At 43.8% G+C, this 17,958-nt stretch overlaps 3 protein-coding genes across 13 annotated transcripts in view; 1 reads left to right on the top strand and 2 right to left on the bottom strand.

Moving 5' to 3' along the window:
- The window catches only part of LTN1 (listerin E3 ubiquitin protein ligase 1), a 50,724-nt gene extending 48,031 nt beyond the window's left edge, over positions 1-2,693 (bottom strand). For both annotated transcript variants that reach the window (XM_074997270.1, XM_074997281.1), the window contains exon 1: positions 2,587-2,693. In XM_074997270.1, the coding sequence (XP_074853371.1) occupies positions 2,587-2,628 (42 nt within the window). In that variant the 5' untranslated portion in view covers positions 2,629-2,693. The remainder of the gene's footprint in view (positions 1-2,586) is intronic.
- A 1,136-nt stretch (positions 2,694-3,829) lies between these two features.
- RWDD2B (RWD domain containing 2B) lies at positions 3,830-14,552 on the bottom strand. Of its 3 annotated transcripts, none has more exons than XM_074983453.1 (5): positions 14,519-14,552; positions 12,797-13,026; positions 12,643-12,710; positions 10,919-11,284; positions 3,830-5,473 (listed from the first exon to the last, which is right to left on the bottom strand). In XM_074983453.1, the coding sequence occupies exons 2-5, from the start codon at positions 13,010-13,012 to the stop codon at positions 5,239-5,241; spliced, it is 885 nt and encodes a 294-aa protein (XP_074839554.1). In that variant the 5' UTR covers positions 13,013-13,026; positions 14,519-14,552; the 3' UTR covers positions 3,830-5,238. The 3 variants fall into 3 exon arrangements, with proteins under 3 accessions (XP_074839554.1, XP_074839553.1, XP_074839555.1); XM_074983452.1 differs by lacking the exon at positions 14,519-14,552 and adding an exon at positions 14,454-14,513; XM_074983454.1 differs by lacking the exon at positions 14,519-14,552 and adding an exon at positions 14,483-14,500.
- A 150-nt stretch (positions 14,553-14,702) lies between these two features.
- USP16 (ubiquitin specific peptidase 16) overlaps positions 14,703-17,958 on the top strand; it is a 31,276-nt gene continuing 28,020 nt past the window's right edge. For 3 of the 8 annotated variants that reach the window (XM_074997256.1, XM_074997247.1, XM_074997201.1), the window contains exons 1-2: positions 15,045-15,141; positions 16,693-16,791. In XM_074997256.1, the coding sequence (XP_074853357.1) occupies positions 16,731-16,791 (61 nt within the window). In that variant the 5' untranslated portion in view covers positions 15,045-15,141; positions 16,693-16,730. Of the gene's footprint in view, positions 14,912-14,976; positions 15,142-16,607; positions 16,792-17,958 lie in introns of those variants that run through there. The other 5 variants (XM_074997204.1, XM_074997219.1, XM_074997228.1 and 2 more) reach the window with 5 other exon arrangements.

Raw genomic sequence — 17,958 nt, 5'->3', positions numbered from 1 at the left:
TCATTTTATTGGTTCAGGGGCAAGCCACATGATGAAGCTGGGTGTGGAAAAGTTACAGACTGTGTGGTGCCTCTCAGAGAGGGAAGAAAAGGCATGTGGGAGGCAGGACAAAATGGAAACGGCTGAAAAGAAGTTTCTTGTACTATCATACAAGCACAACCCCCACCCACAGCCTAACTGCCACATGGTGTGGGGGTGGGGGAGCGCCTGGCACCAGGTAGTGCAGAAAAAAAAAATCTAGCAGAGGTAGACACAGAACCAGACCCCCACAGCTGCACTAATAGCAAAGAAAGAAAGAAGATTTTTCAGCCTCTTATACAAGCATGACCTACAGCCACAGGCTTCCAGGTGCCGAACTGACATGGTCTTCCTATTGCCTAATTCCTGTGCACCTGAGAGCAGCGGACATGGAAGAGGCCAGAGCGGAGAACTGTGGGGCACATACAGGACATCACTGGAGGCTAATGATTTTGATTTAAAGACTAGCGCTTCCTCACTTACCCTTCATTTGGAATTTTAGATTCAACCTGAGAGCTACAGCCGTCAGGTTATTACGATATTATTTCGATATTCTATTGATTTTAGTGCTCAATAAATCGAGCTAACAGAATTCACAGTAAAGACAGGCACTTGGTAAAACCAGGCCAAATGCCTTAAAATTGATAATCTCGTAGTGTAGACATAAGTTATTTTGAGCTAGGGCTACAGTGTCGCCCTAACCTAAGTGAATTAACAACAAAGTGAGAACAGACATACAAACTTGGGTGGCTAATTATTTCCTCATCGATTGATAACAGACTTCAGAGCAGTGGTTTCAACTTGCAGCCCAATCAGCACATGGATGTGGCTCATGTGACATTCTCAGGGCCATATAGGTAGTTTCTATATTGTTGTGTACATGGCCCACAATGATCAGCACGTTGAGAACCACTGCATTAGAGCAGAGGCAGGCAAGATACAGTCCACAAGCTACATGCAGCACACCAAGCCTTTTCATTCAGCCTGCGGCCAGGAGTGGTGCCACTCAAAGTAGCTGCCCCAGCAAAATCTCTCAGCTCCTTTTGGCTAGAAACTGACCTATGAGAGATTTTGCTGTGGGCAGGGTGGGTGGGGGTGGAAATGCAGCAAATTTTCTCAGCTCCCATTGGCTGGTTTTCAGCCAATACGAGCTGAGAAATTTGGCAGGGGCAACACCTGAAGCTTCCTCCCCTCTTACCATCCATCTCCTGCAGCACAGAGAGGCACATGGAACGCCAGTCACTGCGAACTGTCTGGAGTTGCTTGCAGGCAGGGAAGCATGCCTGAAAGGGCTGCTGGCTGGGAGCTACTTAGGCAAACCTCTGGCACCTCACTCCATCCCATCCTTCATCCCTTCCTATATTACTTCCCCAGCCCAGACTCCTCTCCTGCATCTATACGCCCTCCCAGCCCCTGCACCCCAATATCTCTTCCCAGGTCAGTATCCAAACACTCTGCTCCTCTGTCACAAGTCACAACTCTCTCTCAGACCCTGCACCAGTTCCTACAACCCTCCCCCAGACCAGAATCCTCTCACGCACTCATTCGATACCACCTCCCAGACCTGACACCTCAATAACCTATCCCAGGTCACAACTCCCTCCTACACCCAAACTCCCCTTCTGACCCCAAATCCTCTCTTGCACCCCAGACCCCTACCCCAAGCTCTCGTCTGCACCCAACGTCCATCCCAGACCCGGCACACCCTCCACAAAAAAATGTAAAAATGTGACTCTTGACCATTTACAAAATCTTAGAGTGGACCTCCCCTCAAATGAATGCCCAGCTCTGCTTTAGAGTATGGCTCATGGACTCATTTGTTGCATTTCAGTTGATGACCAGATGGGGACTCTGATCCCCTGGCCTCCTAACACAGGCCATAGCATACCACACTCCTGCAGGAGAGTCAACTATTTCCTAAAGCATGTAAGCAACCACTATTGCTTTTCAGCTCTGATTACTCTAGATGCTTTTACAGGTATAGCCATGGCAGCTAAGGATCTTTTTTCTTTGCGTGTGTGTGTGCGCACGCGCGTAACATTTGTATATGACCAAAAGCCCTAATGCAGAGATGGTCACCCCCCCCCCCAAAAAGTGTTTTTGACAACATGATTTATTTCACTGGGGTAACTGATGTAAACAACGCCAGGAAAGCACTTCTTCGCCCAGGCAATGTACATCCATCCCACTCGGGTTTACCACTCTAGCGAACCGCCCAGTGCAGCCCGGACCGTGGCAGCTTGTTTGTGCTAGGCTGGTAACATCTAGTAGGAGGGGGTCAGATGAGCGGCAGCATAACACCCCCTGCCCGGCCCGGCCCTGCTCTTCCCTTCCCTAGGCTGATCACTCCCCGGGCAAAGGCCGAGCCCAATCACCCCAGACACTCATCGCCCTCTGGCTTTAGGGCCGGGGCCCAGGGCAGACCAGGGGAAGGGCAGGGGGTGCCACTATCCTCCCCGCCCTGCCGCAGGCCTGGGAAGGGGCCAATTACCCCCTGCTCCTGGGGAAGCGGGAGCACCCAGCCCACGCTGCCCGGCCCGTGCCTCATCCCGGCCCAGGCGGACTCACCCGCACGTTGCCCTTGGTTCGCTGCTTGTTTTTCCCCCCCATGGCGATGGCAATGGCGGCGGCGGCACAGCCGGAAGCGGCCGGACCCGTAGACAGCCGGGCCGAGAGGGGCGGCGCCGGCCCTGCGTCACAGGAGGCTACCGCGGGCTGGTCCTGTTCCGAATGCAGCCAAGGTCCGGCCCTGGGGAAGGCGGTGTCGGGCCCGCAGATCACCACGTGGCTTAGAAATCGTTGTTTTAAAACAAATGACAAACGTTGGGTTTTAAGCCCCGTCTGGGTTTCGTGCCCTGGGGTACCCTGCGAGCAAGTTTTGGCTTTGTCCTTAACAACGAGGGGGGTAAACACGTTTCATTGTATCAGTCACAAAAGTTAACATTCTCCAGCTGAATCACTGGATTCCAGGAGATGGGTCTTGAAGGGGGGAAAAAAAACACTAACACATGCCACAAGATTTGGTGATAACACTGCTTTTCACAGATGTAGGATTTTCCTTCACCACCATTTCGACTTTCCCAGCTGCTGGGTGCTGGCTGATTACCACTGAGCCAGAGATAGCAGCATGTAGACACAGGAGACTTCCATATCCCTCACATTTCACTACACTATTACAATCCACCATTTGATGGTTAATACCTTTAAGTCTTCATGTAGGGCTTGATCCAAAACTCACTGAAATTAACACAAGTTCTTCAATTTACTTAAATGAGACAATTACACTTTAATATCAATGGAAACATAAGAGAGAAATCTGAAAGGACAGTAAAAATTCCATGGCAGCCTTTCAGTTGATCAATGCATAAAAGTACTTAAAACATGAATATACAACATGTACATTTTGATGTACTTGGAGCACTTTACTTCAGAAACAAGACAGCTTGATAGTCCTTAAAAATATTTTAAAATATCTATAGCATACTGAATAAAGGTGTTCAATAAATGGGAAATGAACACTTGTAGTATTTGCTGCTGTATCTTCATAATTATATTACCATAGTTTCAAACTAATATATCTTTTTAAAATCATAGCTTTTACTACCATATTTGAAAATACAGTACTACCCTAGTACTCTTCATATAACTTCATTAATCTTAAGTAGATCCATTCTAGTATAAATGGCCAACACTTTAACAGGGTTCAAAAGACGAAACAGAATTGTCTTGAGAGCTGAAATCAAAGATCCTCCACAAAAGCTGTCTCACCAATTTTTGCCTATAGAAGTAATCTGAATGTCAAGATTATTAATGGATTCAACTGCTAACATATTAATTGCCATCATACATAATGGTGGATGCTGCTTATTAAGTGTACACAACTTTCATAGTTCTTTACCATGTAGGCAACGATAGATAGGAAAATAATACAGTTCAATCTTTTCTTATGAATTAATATGTATGAATTTATTGAAATCTGATGCAAAAATTACAGTCTGATCCTAAAAAATCTTTCTTATGTGAATAGTTATTATTTCGATTTCAGCTGCTACGAGTAATTATACAAAAAATGGTTTGATCTGATCAATTATAAACTTGTTAGGGCAACCAGTGTGTTTTATCTGTTGGCCCAGTCTTGCAAGCATTTTTCTTCTCATGTAACTAGTCCTTTTTCATGTGACTGTTTCCATTGGTGTCAATAAAACTATTTGCATGAGTAAGGCTTTGGTGGACTTAGCCTTACCTTGACATAATGCAGGCTGCATCTCCGTAAACCAGAATTCCCTGGGTCTGGCAACATCCTTCGTCCAGCAGGATGAGAGATGTTCTTGGACCAGAGGACCTGGGCAGGAAAGCACCCAAGGTGGCCTCCTGGCAGCCCTACAGGGGGCAGTAGGACAGCGGCAAGAGGCAGCATTCCACAGCAGCCCCAAGCGGGGCTGGCATTCCAGGCAGAGCCAGGGCCAGGGTGCCTGCTGCAGCAGGCAAGTGAGGACGGCCAGGGACCAAGGTGCATTCATCTCCCCTGGTCCAGCAAAATCCCTCCTCAGGGACCACTGAGGTTCCAAGGGTGCTGGACAAGGGAGGTGCAACCTGTATCATGTTCAAATTAAAGTATTATAAGCAGTAAATAATAATTGTTTTTTTTGCAATGAAAACATTCCTGGGTAGTATATATAAATGCATTGCTCAATAATGCAGAAAATGTTTCTTTACAGAGATGCCTGTTCAAAATAACTGTAATCATTGAAAAATCACACATCCATGTTTGTTTTCCTTCCCATGTCATATAAATACAATCCCTTATCTATAATGATGTGCTGTATCTCTGCCCAAACTAACACTTTTTTACAAATATCTGGACTTTTTTTTTTTTTACTTTATTACATACTTATAATCTATTCTCCAAAGTGAAGTTTTAATAATTCAAATTATAAATTGTGTACATCTCTCAAAAGATTCTTGGTGGTTTATTACTGTTGTTTTTATAAGTAACATTCTTATATCTTTTTCTTAAAAATATCTTTATACTAAAGCATTCATGTTGGTTTTTTCATGACTGTTATTTAAACAAATACTCATTTTCATGGAAAACTGAATTCACTTTATAAAACAGAAGTAATCATTCCCCTCACTGATCAACTATTTCAGAGTGGAAAAAAATCATCTATCCAAGACTGCCACATAATTTTTCAGATTCATGATTGAATCCTTGCTGATCTAACATCCTCCAACTCCAAAATACATCTGAAAAACATCAGCACACGCCTTTTCATCTAAAAAGTGATACAGCTGCCCCAGATCCATATGATTTCCTCTGCTACCACGTGCGTCAAAAACTTTTTCTTCAAAAGATGAGAATTTCCTTTGTTTCTGCATCTCAGCATGTGACCCATCGAGAGAAATGTCCTCTCTGTGGCGAATTAAAATTCTCTTCCATGTTAATCTTCTGACTCTGAAAACAATTAGGGAAACATGAATTCATAAAATGTAGCACATTTTATACAATGCTATGAAACAGGTATTATGAAAGTAAAGTAAAAAAAATACAGACAAATTTCAATTGGGTAGATATCTGTTATACACATCATAACTCATCAGCCAATCAAACATACACATACCTGCTAAAAGTTTTTTAACCAAGTATCGGAGGGGTGGCCGTGTTAGTCTGGATCTGTAACAGCAACGAAGGGTCCTGTGGCACCTTACAGACTAACAGAAAAGTTTTGAGCATGAGCTTTCGTGAGCACAGACTCACTTCACCAGATGCTGGTCTTGGAAATCTGCAGGGCCAGGTATAAATAAGCCAGAGCTAGGGTGGGGATAACAAGGTTAGCTCAGTCAGCAAGGGTGAGGCTTACTACCAGCAGTTGATCTGGAGGTGTGAACACCAAGGGAGGGGAAGCTGCTTCTGTATTTAGCCAGCCATTCACAGTCTTTATTTAAGCCAGAGCTGAGGGCGTCGAATTTGCAGATGAATTGTAGCTCAGAAATTTCTCTTTGGAGTCTGGTCCTGAAATTTCTTTGCTGTAGGATAGCTACTTTTAAGTCTGCTACTGTGTGGCCTGGGAGATTGCAGTGCTCTCCTGTGGGTTTTTGTATATTGCCATTTCTGATATCTGATTTGTGTGCGTTTATTCTTTTACATAGAGACTGTCCAGTTTGTCCAATGTATATAGCAGAGGGGCATTGCTGGCACATTATGGCATAAATTATATTGGTAGATGTGCAGCTGAATGAACCCACGATGGTGTGGCTGATCTGGTTAGGTCCTGTAATGGTGTTGCTGGTGTAGATATGTGGGCAGAGCGGGCAACGAGGTTTGTTGCATGGATGGGTCCCTGAGTTAGAGTGAGTGTGGTGTGGTGTATAGTTGCTGGTTAGGATTTACTTCAGGTTGGCAGGTTGTCTGTGGGCAAGGACTGGTCTGCCTCCCAAGGCCTGTGAAAGTGGGGGATCATTGTCCAGGATGGGTTGCAAATCCCTGATGATGCACTGTAGAGATTTTAGCTGAGGACTGTAGGTGATGGCTAGTGGTGTTCTGTTGGTTTCTCTCTTGGGCTTGTCCTGTAGTAAGAGGCTTCGTGGCACACGCCTGGCTCTGTTGATCTGTTTTTTCACTTCCTCAGGTGGGTATTGCAGTTTCAAGAATGCTTCGTAGAGATCCTGTAGGTGTTTGTCTCTGTTGGAGGGGTTGGAGCAAATGCAGTTATATCTTAGTGCTTGGCTATAGACAATGGATCGTGTGGTGTGTCTGGGATGGAAGCTGGAGGCATGAAGGTAGGCGTAGCAGTCAGTATGTTTACAGTACAGGGTGGTATTGATATGGCCATTGTGTATTAGCACCGTGGTGTCCAGGAAGTGGATCTCCTGTGCGGACTGTTCCAAGCTGAGGTTGATGTTGGGGTGAAAGTTGTTGAAGTCCCGGTGGAATTCCTCCAGAGTCTCCTTCCCATGGGTCCAGATGATGAAGATGTCATCAGTGTAGCCTAAGTAGAGACGGGGTGTTAGTGGACGAGAGCTAAGGAAGCGCTGTTCCAGGTCAGCCATGAAAATATTGGCATATTGAGGGGCCATGCGGGTACCCATAGCTGTGCCACTGATTTGAAGGTATATATCGTCGCCAAATCTGAAATAGTTGTGTGTGAGGATAAAGTTACAGAGCTCAGCCATCAGATGTGCTGTAGCATCATCAGGGATACTGTTCTGGACAGCATTTATTCCATCTTTGTGTGGGATGTTGGTATAGAGAGCCTCTACATCCATAGTGGCTAGGATAGTGTTTTCTGGTAGGTCATCAATGTCTTGCAGTTTTCTCAGGAAGTCAGTGGTGTCTCAGAGACAGCTGGGAGTGCTGGTGACACAGGGTCTGAGGACAGAGTCCACATAACCAGACAGTCCTTCAGTGAGAGTGCCAATGCCCGAGATGATGGGGCATCCAGGATTTCCAGGTTTGTGGGTCTTGGGTCATAGGTAGAATAGCCCCGGACAGGGCTCTAGCGGTGTGTTGGTATAAATCTGTTCTTGTGCTTGTGTAGGGAGTGTCCTGAGCAGATGGTGTAGTTTCTTAGTGTATTCCTCGGTGGGATCTGAGGAAAGTAGCCTGTAAAATTTGGTATTGGAGAGTTGTCTGGAAGCCTCCTTCTGGTAGTCAGACCTGTCCATGATGACAGTAGCTCCTCCTTTATCTGCCTCTTTGATTATAACGTCAGGGTTGTTTCTGAGGCTGGGGATGGCATTGCGTTCTGCACGACTGAGGTTGTGAGGCAAACGATGCTGTCTCTCCACCATTTCTGCCTGTGCGCGCCGGTGAAAGCATTCTATACATAGGTCCAGACTGTTATTTCTACCCTCAGGAGGAGTCCACGTGGAGTTATTCTTCTTGTGCTGCTGGGAGGGTGTCTGTGTAATGGTGTGCTGGTCAGTGTTGTGTTGAAAACAAAGATGGAATAAATGCTGTCCGGAACAGTATCCCTGATGATGCTACAGCACATCTGATGGCTGAGCTCTGTAACTTTATCCTCACACACAACTATTTCAGATTTGGCGACGATATATACCTTCAAATCAGTGGCACAGCTATGGGTACCCGCATGGCCCCTCAATATGCCAATATTTTCATGGCTGACCTGGAACAGCGCTTCCTTAGCTCTCGTCCACTAACACCCCATCTCTACTTACGCTACATTGATGACATCTTCATCATCTGGACCCATGGGAAGGAGACTCTGGAGGAATTCCACCGGGACTTCAACAACTTTCACCCCAACATCAACCTCAGCTTGGAACAGTCCACACAGGAGATCCACTTCCTGGACACCACGGTGCTAATATACAATGGCCATATCAATACCACCCTGTACCGTAAACCTACTGACCGCTACGCCTACCTTCATGCCTCCAGCTTCCATCCCAGACACACCACACGATCCATTGTCTATAGCCAAGCACTATGATATAACCGCATTTGCTCCAACCCCTCCGACAGAGACAAACACCTACAGGATCTCTACCAAGCATTCTTGAAACTGCAATACCCACCTGAGGAAGTGAAAAAACAGATCAACAGAGCCAGGCGTGTGCCACGAAGCCTCTTACTACAGGACAAGCCCAAGAGACATACCAACAGAACACCACTAGCCATCACCCACAGTCCTCAGCTAAAACCTCTACAGCGCATCATCAGGGATTTACAACCCATCCTGGACAATGATCCCCCACTTTCAGAGGCCTTGGGAGGCAGACCAGTCCTTGCCCACAGACAACCTGCCAACCTGAAGCAAATCCTAACCAGCAACTATACACCGCACCACAGTCACTCTAACTCAGGGACCCATCCATGCAACAAACCTCGTTGCCCGCTCTGCCCACATATCTACACCAGCAACACCATTACAGGACCTAACCAGATCAGCCACACCATCGTGGGTTCATTCAGCTGCACATCTACCAATATAATTTATGCCATCATGTGCCAGCAATGCCCCTCTGCTATATACATTGGACAAACTGGACAGTCTCTATGTAAAAGAATAAACGCACACAAATCAGATATCAGAAGTGGCAATATACAAAAACCCGTAGGAAAGCACTGCAATCTCCCAGGCCACACAGTAGCAGACTTAAAAGTAGCTATCCTACAGCAAAGAAATTTCAGGACCAGACTCCAAAGAGAAATTTCTGAGCTATAATTCATCTGCAAATTCGACGCCCTCAGCTCTGGCTTAAATAAAGACTGTGAATGGCTGGCTAAATACAGAAGCAGCTTCCCCTTCCTTGGTGTTCACACCTCCAGATCAACTGCTGGTAGTAAGCCTCACCCTTGCTGACTGAGCTAACCTTGTTATCCCCACCCTAGCTCTGGCTTATTTATACCTGGCCCTGCAGATTTTCAAGACCAGCATCTGCTGAAGTGAGTCTGTGCTCACAAAAGCTCATGCTCAAAACTTTTCTGTTAGTCTATAAGGTGCCACAGGACCCTTCGTTGCTATTCTTTGAACCAGAACATTGTTTCTTTACATCCAAATCTCTCACGTGATCAAAGACACTTAGTAGGACTTAAAGCTGGGATTTAAATATAATTGCATACCTCCACCTTGTCTGTGCTAGGAATTTTCTTACCCTTTCCTTTATTACTAAATGGGCAGAGCTAAACCAGGTCTACATTACACAAAAGTACAAATAAGACAAGCAATATAAAAATATTAACCAGACTGGTACAACACACTTTTGATATACAACTGACATACAGCTGAAACAAAATGAAAAAGCAGCCCTAGAACACTTTAAAGAATAATGATATAATTTGTTAGGTGATGAGTTTTTGTGGGGCAGACCCACTTCTTCAGATCTGGAAAATCCTTATGAATGATAACTGATAAGCGAGATGGATCTGATAGGAAAAAGTGGGTCTGCCTCACGAAAACTCATTCCCTAATAAATTATTTTGTTAGTCTTTAAAGTGCTACATGACTGTGTTTTTGTTTTGTGAAGGTAAGACAGCTATCTCTCTGTGAGATGGAAAGAATTTAACAGAGATAGAAAAAAAATGAAAAGAAGCTGACAAATCAGAATGGAGGTGGCGGGGGTGGGGAAATGGTTTCTCCACGTGTCTATTAAGTTAAGTGGTCTGCCTGTCCTTGTAATGCATACGGTAACTGATATCTTTGCTGAGTCTAAGGTGAAAAGTGTCAAACTTGAGAATTATCAGAGAGGTAGCCATGTTAGTCTGTATCTTTGAGAACAACAAGAAGTCCTGTGGCACCTTATAGACTAACAGATATTTTGAAGCATGAGCTCTGGTGGGCAAAGGCCCGCTTCATCAGATGCATGAGAATGAACTCAAATTCAGATATCTCCCCTTGTAATCTGGAGTTAAGGTCCACTTAACTTAACAGACACTTGCAGAAACTATTTTTCTGCCCTTTTCCCCCAACACCTCTGACCTATCAAGGTGATTCATCAGGTTTTATTTCTTTTCTTTTTTTTTTTCCTATCTCTTTGTTAAATTCTATTCATCTCAATTATCAGTTATCATTCATCGGGATTTTCAAGAGCTGAAGAAGTGGGTCTTTAAAGTGTTATAGAACTGCTTTTTTGTTTATGAAGCCACAGACTAGGAAAGCTACCTCTCTGAGACTATACAGCTGAAAGAGGAGGGATGAAGAAATGCAAAGCATACAGCAGTCAAAGAGAGCGCTTTGCAGGCTGTAAGTGGCAGATGTATATGCATTGTGATAAAATATAAAATATTTACTTTTCATACACAAGATGTAGATTTTACTATTCTTACAAGCTGCCTATCTTCTGACCAAATGTACAGAAACACCACATAAAAAGCACAATATTCTAATCACAAATGTTATTTAAAAACAAAATACATAGTATATAAAAAGCAAACCTTGACCAGAAATCTTCACAAGCACTCTGTGGGCCTTCTACACAAATAACACCTGGTTTCCCAGGCATGCTAAACCCCGACAGAGAGAGCTCCTTAGCCCAATCAATAATATTCTTTCTTTTATGCTTGTTGTAGATGTGATGACTATAGATCCATAATCTAGTAAAAATAACATCTTCTGGCTCTATAGTCCTCAATGTTGTCACTGACGAAGATGAAATCTCCTTGTCGATATAAGCAGCTGCATGATCTTTCACCCATTCTCTCGCATTTAATACACAGACCTCACCACTGCAGTTTCTCTTCAGGTATGTTTTTAGATCTGTGTTCAGCTGAATTTGCTGAGTTCGGCTTAATGATGGTGACCTAAGGAAAAAATGTTATCATGTGTTGTTAGCATATTTTTTAAAAGGTGGGAAAATCAAAATTTCTAAAAATTATGTTATTAGAATTACCTCTACAAAAGTATTTATTTGGCTAACACATTTAAGTATTTGCTAAGACAATCACATTTCAACCATTCAATGGAATGCTAACTGCACATTTCATGTATAGCACTACATATCTGTAAATTTCAAACAGGGAACATCCAGACAAGAACTGATGATGATCAGGGTAGTGGTTTTCTGAGATATACAATGTAACAGAAACACAAAAATACTAAAAGAGAAATAATGCAGGCCAGTGAGTATGAAACAACATTCTGCTAGATGAACAATGAGCTTAATCAAACAACTTTTCACTTCTTAGGTTAGAACAGACTGGAAGTATTGTCATGGTGGACTATGGGCCAGATTCTCAAAGGTAATTGGGCACCTAACTTCTGCTGAAATACCACTGGGAATCTGAAACTACGTTTCTTACTTGGGCACTAGTCCTGTAAAATTATCCATGCAAGGAGACCACCACTGTCTACTTGAAGCCACACTAACTTCATTGTGGTGGGAGCTACCACACCTCATTTTTCTAATCTCATCTGTGTCACCCACCAGCTGTATAACCCTAAACCACCCACTTCATCTCTGTTTTTCTTGCCACACTTTTTTCCGTCTTGTTTATTTAGACTTTGTGCTCTTTGGGGCTGCCTGTCTCTTGCTATTATGTTTAATGCCCTACCAAATTCATAGACCATTTTCATCAATTTCATGGTCATGGGATTTTAAAAATTGTAAGTTTCATGATTTCAGCTATTTAAATCTAAAATTTCATTGTGTTGTAATTGTACAGTCCTGACCCAAAAAGGAGTTGTGGGAGAGTTGCTAGGTTATTGTAACGGGGGTTGTGATACTGCTATCTTACTTCTTCTGCATTGCTGTTTGAAGTGGCACTGCCTTCAGAGCTGGGGAGCTACAGAGAGGCAGTTACTGACTGGCAACATGGTATGGTATTGCCACTTTTACTTCTGGTCTCCTGCTTCAGAACTGGACCCTTTGTCACCAGCTGCTACTGTCTGGGCACCATAAATGTACGGGTCCCCCTCCCCATATCTTTGCAACCCCCCTGCAACTCTCTTTTGGGTCAGAACCCCCAGAATTTGAGAAACACTGGTTTCCTCCCTTTGCCCCATGAAATCCATATAATATAACGTAAAGGCCCACAAAAGACAAGATTTCATGGTCCATGACACTTTTTTCATGGCTGTGAATTTGGTAGGACCCTAATTCTGTTTGTACCGATTTAGTTAAATTTTAGCTTTTAGTTCCTTGCTTATAAATATGCAGTACCTGACAGTTATTTCTGGTAGAACAGCTGGGTAGTTAAGTGGTAAAGCACATGCTAAGGAAAGCATTACCTAAAAAGCAAAACGAAACAAAAAAAGCATTAAAATCTGATCTGAAATGTTATATTTTTTTCCTTTAAAAAATATGACTACATTACCATAGTGGCATCAGCAATTTCTAGCTTTATGTTAATTGTAAACTGAACTTTTGAAGAGGGAATCTCTGATGTCTTATTATCAATATATTGTTTTAGTTCTGCTACAGCCAGTTGGTCAGTCACAATAAACTCATCCTCATCAGGAAACATACTAGAGAGTAAGTCTAACTCAGAAAGTTGTACTTCAGCTTCTTCCTGGTTATTCATTTTGGCCATATTTTACCTGTTACCTAAATAAAGAAATCAGGAAAACAATTTTAGACATACATAAGCACAAATTTAAGACCCAATCATGAGACTCTTACTTAATATTAATTTATAAGAGTAATCCCACCAAAATCAGAGTGCTCATGTGAGCTGGACAGATAAGGTTTTGCAGGGTGACGCCAATATAAAAATGTAACAGCAACGAAGGGTCCTGTGGCACCTTATAGACTAACCAAAAAGTTTTGAGCATGAGCTTTCGTGAGCACAGACTCACTTCATCAGATGAAGTGAGTCTGTGCTCACGAAAGCTCATGCTCAAAACTTTTTGGCTAGTCTATAAGGTGCCACAGGACCCTTCGTTGCTGTTACAGATCCAGACTAACATGGCTACCCCACCAATACTTGAATATAAAAATGGTGGCTGAAATCTTTGCCCTATTGAAATCATGGGGAACACTCATTACATCCTATTGATTTCAACAGGGGAAGATTTCACCCTATGTTTTCAAATTCATATGTCTTTGTACTACAGTGGAATTTTGAATTCCATCCTTTGTGTTGTTTTGGCGTTTGCAGTGCTGGGTAAGGATAAGCTTAGCGGTCTGTCTTTCCAACAGCATTTAGAGACGTAAAGCATATAGTGACAATTTAAGCATCAAACTGCAATTATGGTCAGAAAAGTGATGTTAGAAATGGTACATTCTTGCTCATTGGATCTGCTCAAAGTGCATTTAAAAACATATTTAATGGAGCGGAGAAATCTGCTACACTGTATTAGTTAATGTTAGCCCTCCAAAACTAATACAGACATGGGAGGGTGTGATGAATTTTATTGTGCCTTACAACTCAACCAAATGTGCAACTAAATTCCAATTACTGAAAGCTATGCAAGTGATGACACACAAGTCAGAACAATCTCTATGGACCTTCAGATCTCACAATGGATTTCCAGCTTTGTTAATTGTCACCATGAGCACTACTATTCTTATGGGAGGACCCATTCTAGAAAGAGGAACAAATTACATTTTTAACAACACATACCAAAGCCTAAAAAGCAGAGCCATAGTCTATGCCAAACCTACAGCAGGTTCCCGGCTAGTAATGCAGATATGCGCAAAGACTGACTATGATTGACTATGACTTTAGACCTGTCTTGCACATATTCACATACACAGCCTTAATTTTAAGCACAGTGAGTAATTAAATTGACTTCAGTGACAGAACCAATCGTGTGCAAAGTTAAGGATGTCCGTAAGATTTTTGTAAGGGCTGGACCTGAGTCAATCAGTCCTGAGCCCGCAGTGTGCTGTACTTCTAGTTCTCCCAGCCACAAAATGCTAAAGGGACAAAGTGGGTGAGGTCCGATCTTTTACTAGGCTGGCGAAAGGAACAACACCCAAGCCCGAAGAAGACCTGTTCCCACCTCCCCCACTTCTCCGGGGCAACAGACCTGGGCCGCTTACTCCGCACAACCTTTACCTCCACCCGCGTATCCACACAGAACCCACAACTTACACCCCTCAAACTGCACCTGCGCCCTGGGCTAAGCCATACCGAGCACTCAGCTACCGCGCATGCGCGGCAGGGCTTTCCCTTCCTGATTCGCGGGTCCTGGGCGAATCATCTCAACTGTCTTCCAGTTTCCCACTGTGCAACGCACCGGAAGTGACGTGTTCCATGCCCTCTAGTACTGGTTGGTCACGCTCACAGCTTAGCCGCTGGAAGGGCATGGAAGCCGTAAAATTACCCTGAGAATTATGTGTCGTAAAACAATTCGCTTCACGACACCGAGGTCAGGGACTTGGGTTTCGCGAGCGCACCTGGACGCCGCCAGGTTTTTTCCTCTACTTTATTCCTCCACTAGCTACCGAGACATTTCCGGGCCTGCGGCATGTCATCTCCCCCTTGGTGCGGAGCTGGCAGGGGGCTGTGGGGCTTTCGCTACTGGTTCTGGTGGCTGTCAGTCAAGGGCGGGAGGCGGGCTCAAGCGAGGCTGACTAGCCAATCGGAGCTAGCGGGTTGCGCCGCGTGGTGCGATGAGCTTCACTCCAAGGTAGCGTGAGAGGAGGTGGCCGGCTGTGGCAGCAGCGCTGGGGACAGGAGCTGGCAGATGCGGTGCTGGTCCCTGCTGTGAGCGGGTAGGCGGTGTTGTGTGGCCGCTGCCTGGGGCGGGGAGCCAGCTGCAGCAGCCTTTGCCCGAGGCCCCTTCCAGGGCTGGTACAGCAGCGGGAGGTGGGGCTGGGCGTAAGGGGCTGGAACAAATTGTAGCGGGGGATCGGGCTGAGAGTCCTTGACATTAGCTGCAAACCCTTCGTGTGAAGGAAACCACTTTGGACTCAAGGGGTGCAGTAACGTGCCTAGCTCTTGCAGCGATGGCAGCAGGGTCTTGTTGCACCCAGAGACCAAGAGCCCACCTGGGTTCAGGGTCCTTGGACAAGTGTGCAGCAAAGAGTCTGTGGCTACATCTACGCTTACGCTGAATATTGATGGCTGCTGTACTATTTTAGATACACCAGTTGAGTACCTAGAATTGATTTTGCAGCTGTCGACATTGGTCCCTGTCCTCACTGCAGAATGTCAACGAGAGTGCTCTTCCCACTGACATTTCTTAATCCTTGTGGCTCGCAAGGAGTTCTGGGTTTGATGTTGGTCCCAGAACAGCCACTTCCACATGCACAAAATGGTGCTCCTGAAGATCAAACCTAAGTGTTCGATCTTCCATGGCTAGTATAAACCTAGCCTATGTTGTGTGCTGCCTGATGCTCTGTCCTGTGAGCAGTGAGGCTCTTTCAAGGATATTCATTTCCTGCACGGTGGTGGGAGAAATACCTAGAGAGCAGTGTTCCCTGGAAATGGAGTGCTTGGGAGGTTGCCTGGAAAGATTCCAGAGCCACCCTGCTGATTATCAGAGTGCCCAGAGTCACCCATGTGTTTGTATGACTGGTGCACATCCCCCACATTTGCCTTGATGCACACAACAAAATTTATTCTAACCGTGTATGGAAAAAAACTAGAGAGAAGGCTGCTGGAGAAAGAGGTTATATATCTGGATAGCGGGTATCGCTTACATGGGACATTTGCCATTTGTTGGTAACTAAGTCTGCATCTGTATCACAGGCACGTCCTATTCTTGTTGTACCAGACTGCATAAAGTGAAGTTATAGTGGGGTGAACATCCTATTCTAAAAATAGTTCTATCTATGTCAAAGTCCTATTCTCTTTCTGTGGCAGGTGTATTTTTAAAGTCTTTCAGTACCTTAACAAACTTTTGGGTCTCAACCACACCCTTTAAGACTACATAAATAGTATTTTATAGTTTAGAAGCATTGAGGAGATCCTGCCTGACTTGTCTATCCAGCCATGACATGAATTCAATTAATACCTACCTATTCTCGTATGCCTCATTCTGCTGGCAAGATAGAGGTCAACCCAGACAGCTCTAGAAATGCACTACTGTGATTTAACTAAAAGCTGACATTTGCAACTTTGACCTGAGGTTTGCTTGACCTTAGGGCTCAGATCTAGTTGCAGAAGTGGGTTCTAAATGTGCATGAGCTGTAATGTACAAAAATGCTATGAATTCATGTCCCTTTAAAATTCAGTTAATTTAAAACTAATTTGTCAGATTGTTGCTGCCTTTCGTACAACCTCACAGAAGTAGAATCATTGATATGTTTTTTCCCCTTTAGGCAATTGTTGTGCATAAGAAAAACTACAAAGCATTAATATGGGAAAGAAACGAACAAAGGGAAAAAACCTACAGGCTGATGAGTCTCAGGATATTTTGGGTATGTGTCACAACAAAATATTTTCAGAAAGGCCTATGTGTGCTGGGGAAGAAGTGTAATTAATTTGTCTTCAAAGTGAGAAGCTTTGAAAAGTCATTAATAAGCAGAACGCATTTTCAGTAGTCACTTTAACTTCTTTGAAAATTTGATTGTAAAGAATAAGTTTTCCAACTGAAACTTAAATCCGTCAGCCTCAGTGTTGCTTCTTAAGCTTGCTATGAAATCTATAGTAGAATAAAATAATAAAGATTAAGTATATACTGTCATACAAGTCCAATCCTGAAACTCTTTTTTTTCCAAATTGTCATTTCAGTTCACATGGAAATCCCATGAGACCTACCTTCTGTTAAGGGCCTATAGAAACAGGTCCTGTATGTGTGATGACAAGTATAGATTTATACTTAGATTATGGATTTTTTTTATGTATGTTTTCAATTGTAGGTGGATTGGTGTGCTAACAGTAAAAAGATACAAATTAAAATGCTTACTTGTAAATGTGTATGGTATTTCAGAAAAATGTTTATTCTTTGTAGTAACAGCATCATAGTCCATCTGGCTATGGAGGTCAGTGCTGTCTCAGTTTCCTCACTGTGATCTGGCTTCCATACACTTATAGGCTACCATAAAATTTTTGACTTTCTGGTCAAAAGTCCACCCCTCTCTCTGAGTAAAATGAAGTTCTGAACAATCTGAGCATAATTCTTTCTTCTAGCTTCATTTTTCAGGATCTCAAGGCTGCTTCAAAGGTTTGTTTTCCTTAAACTGTAGCTTTTCTGTTTGTATGCCCTTCCACTAGGCTTGAAATAATTATTCAGTGTTCCCATTTACCCCACTGTTACATGGTGTTTCCATATTCCTCTCTAAATAGTGCCGTAGGTGGCGACCTAAGCTTACTTTCCCTCCCTGTCATGTAAGTTTCCTATCCAGGGTCCTAATGCCACAGTCTGTCAGTGTGGAATTCCAAACAATGTTGTTTCTGTTTCCCAGGGCCTCTTCCTACAGTGACCTCAACCTAGTCTCCCTTGCATTCTCTTTGGTCAGTTCCCTCGCTGGAGAGCCATAATGCAAGTCAGTTCTCCAGAGGGAAATCATCTATGGGCCAAGTCTTGTCATTATCAACCTCTGAAACTCTCTCCTTAACTGAGCTGGAGGTTATATGACTGTTAC

This window comes from Carettochelys insculpta, chromosome 1, assembly GCF_033958435.1.
Source record: "Carettochelys insculpta isolate YL-2023 chromosome 1, ASM3395843v1, whole genome shotgun sequence".
NCBI lineage: Eukaryota > Metazoa > Chordata > Testudines > Carettochelyidae > Carettochelys > Carettochelys insculpta.
This window is presented reverse-complemented; position numbering and strand designations above follow the sequence as displayed.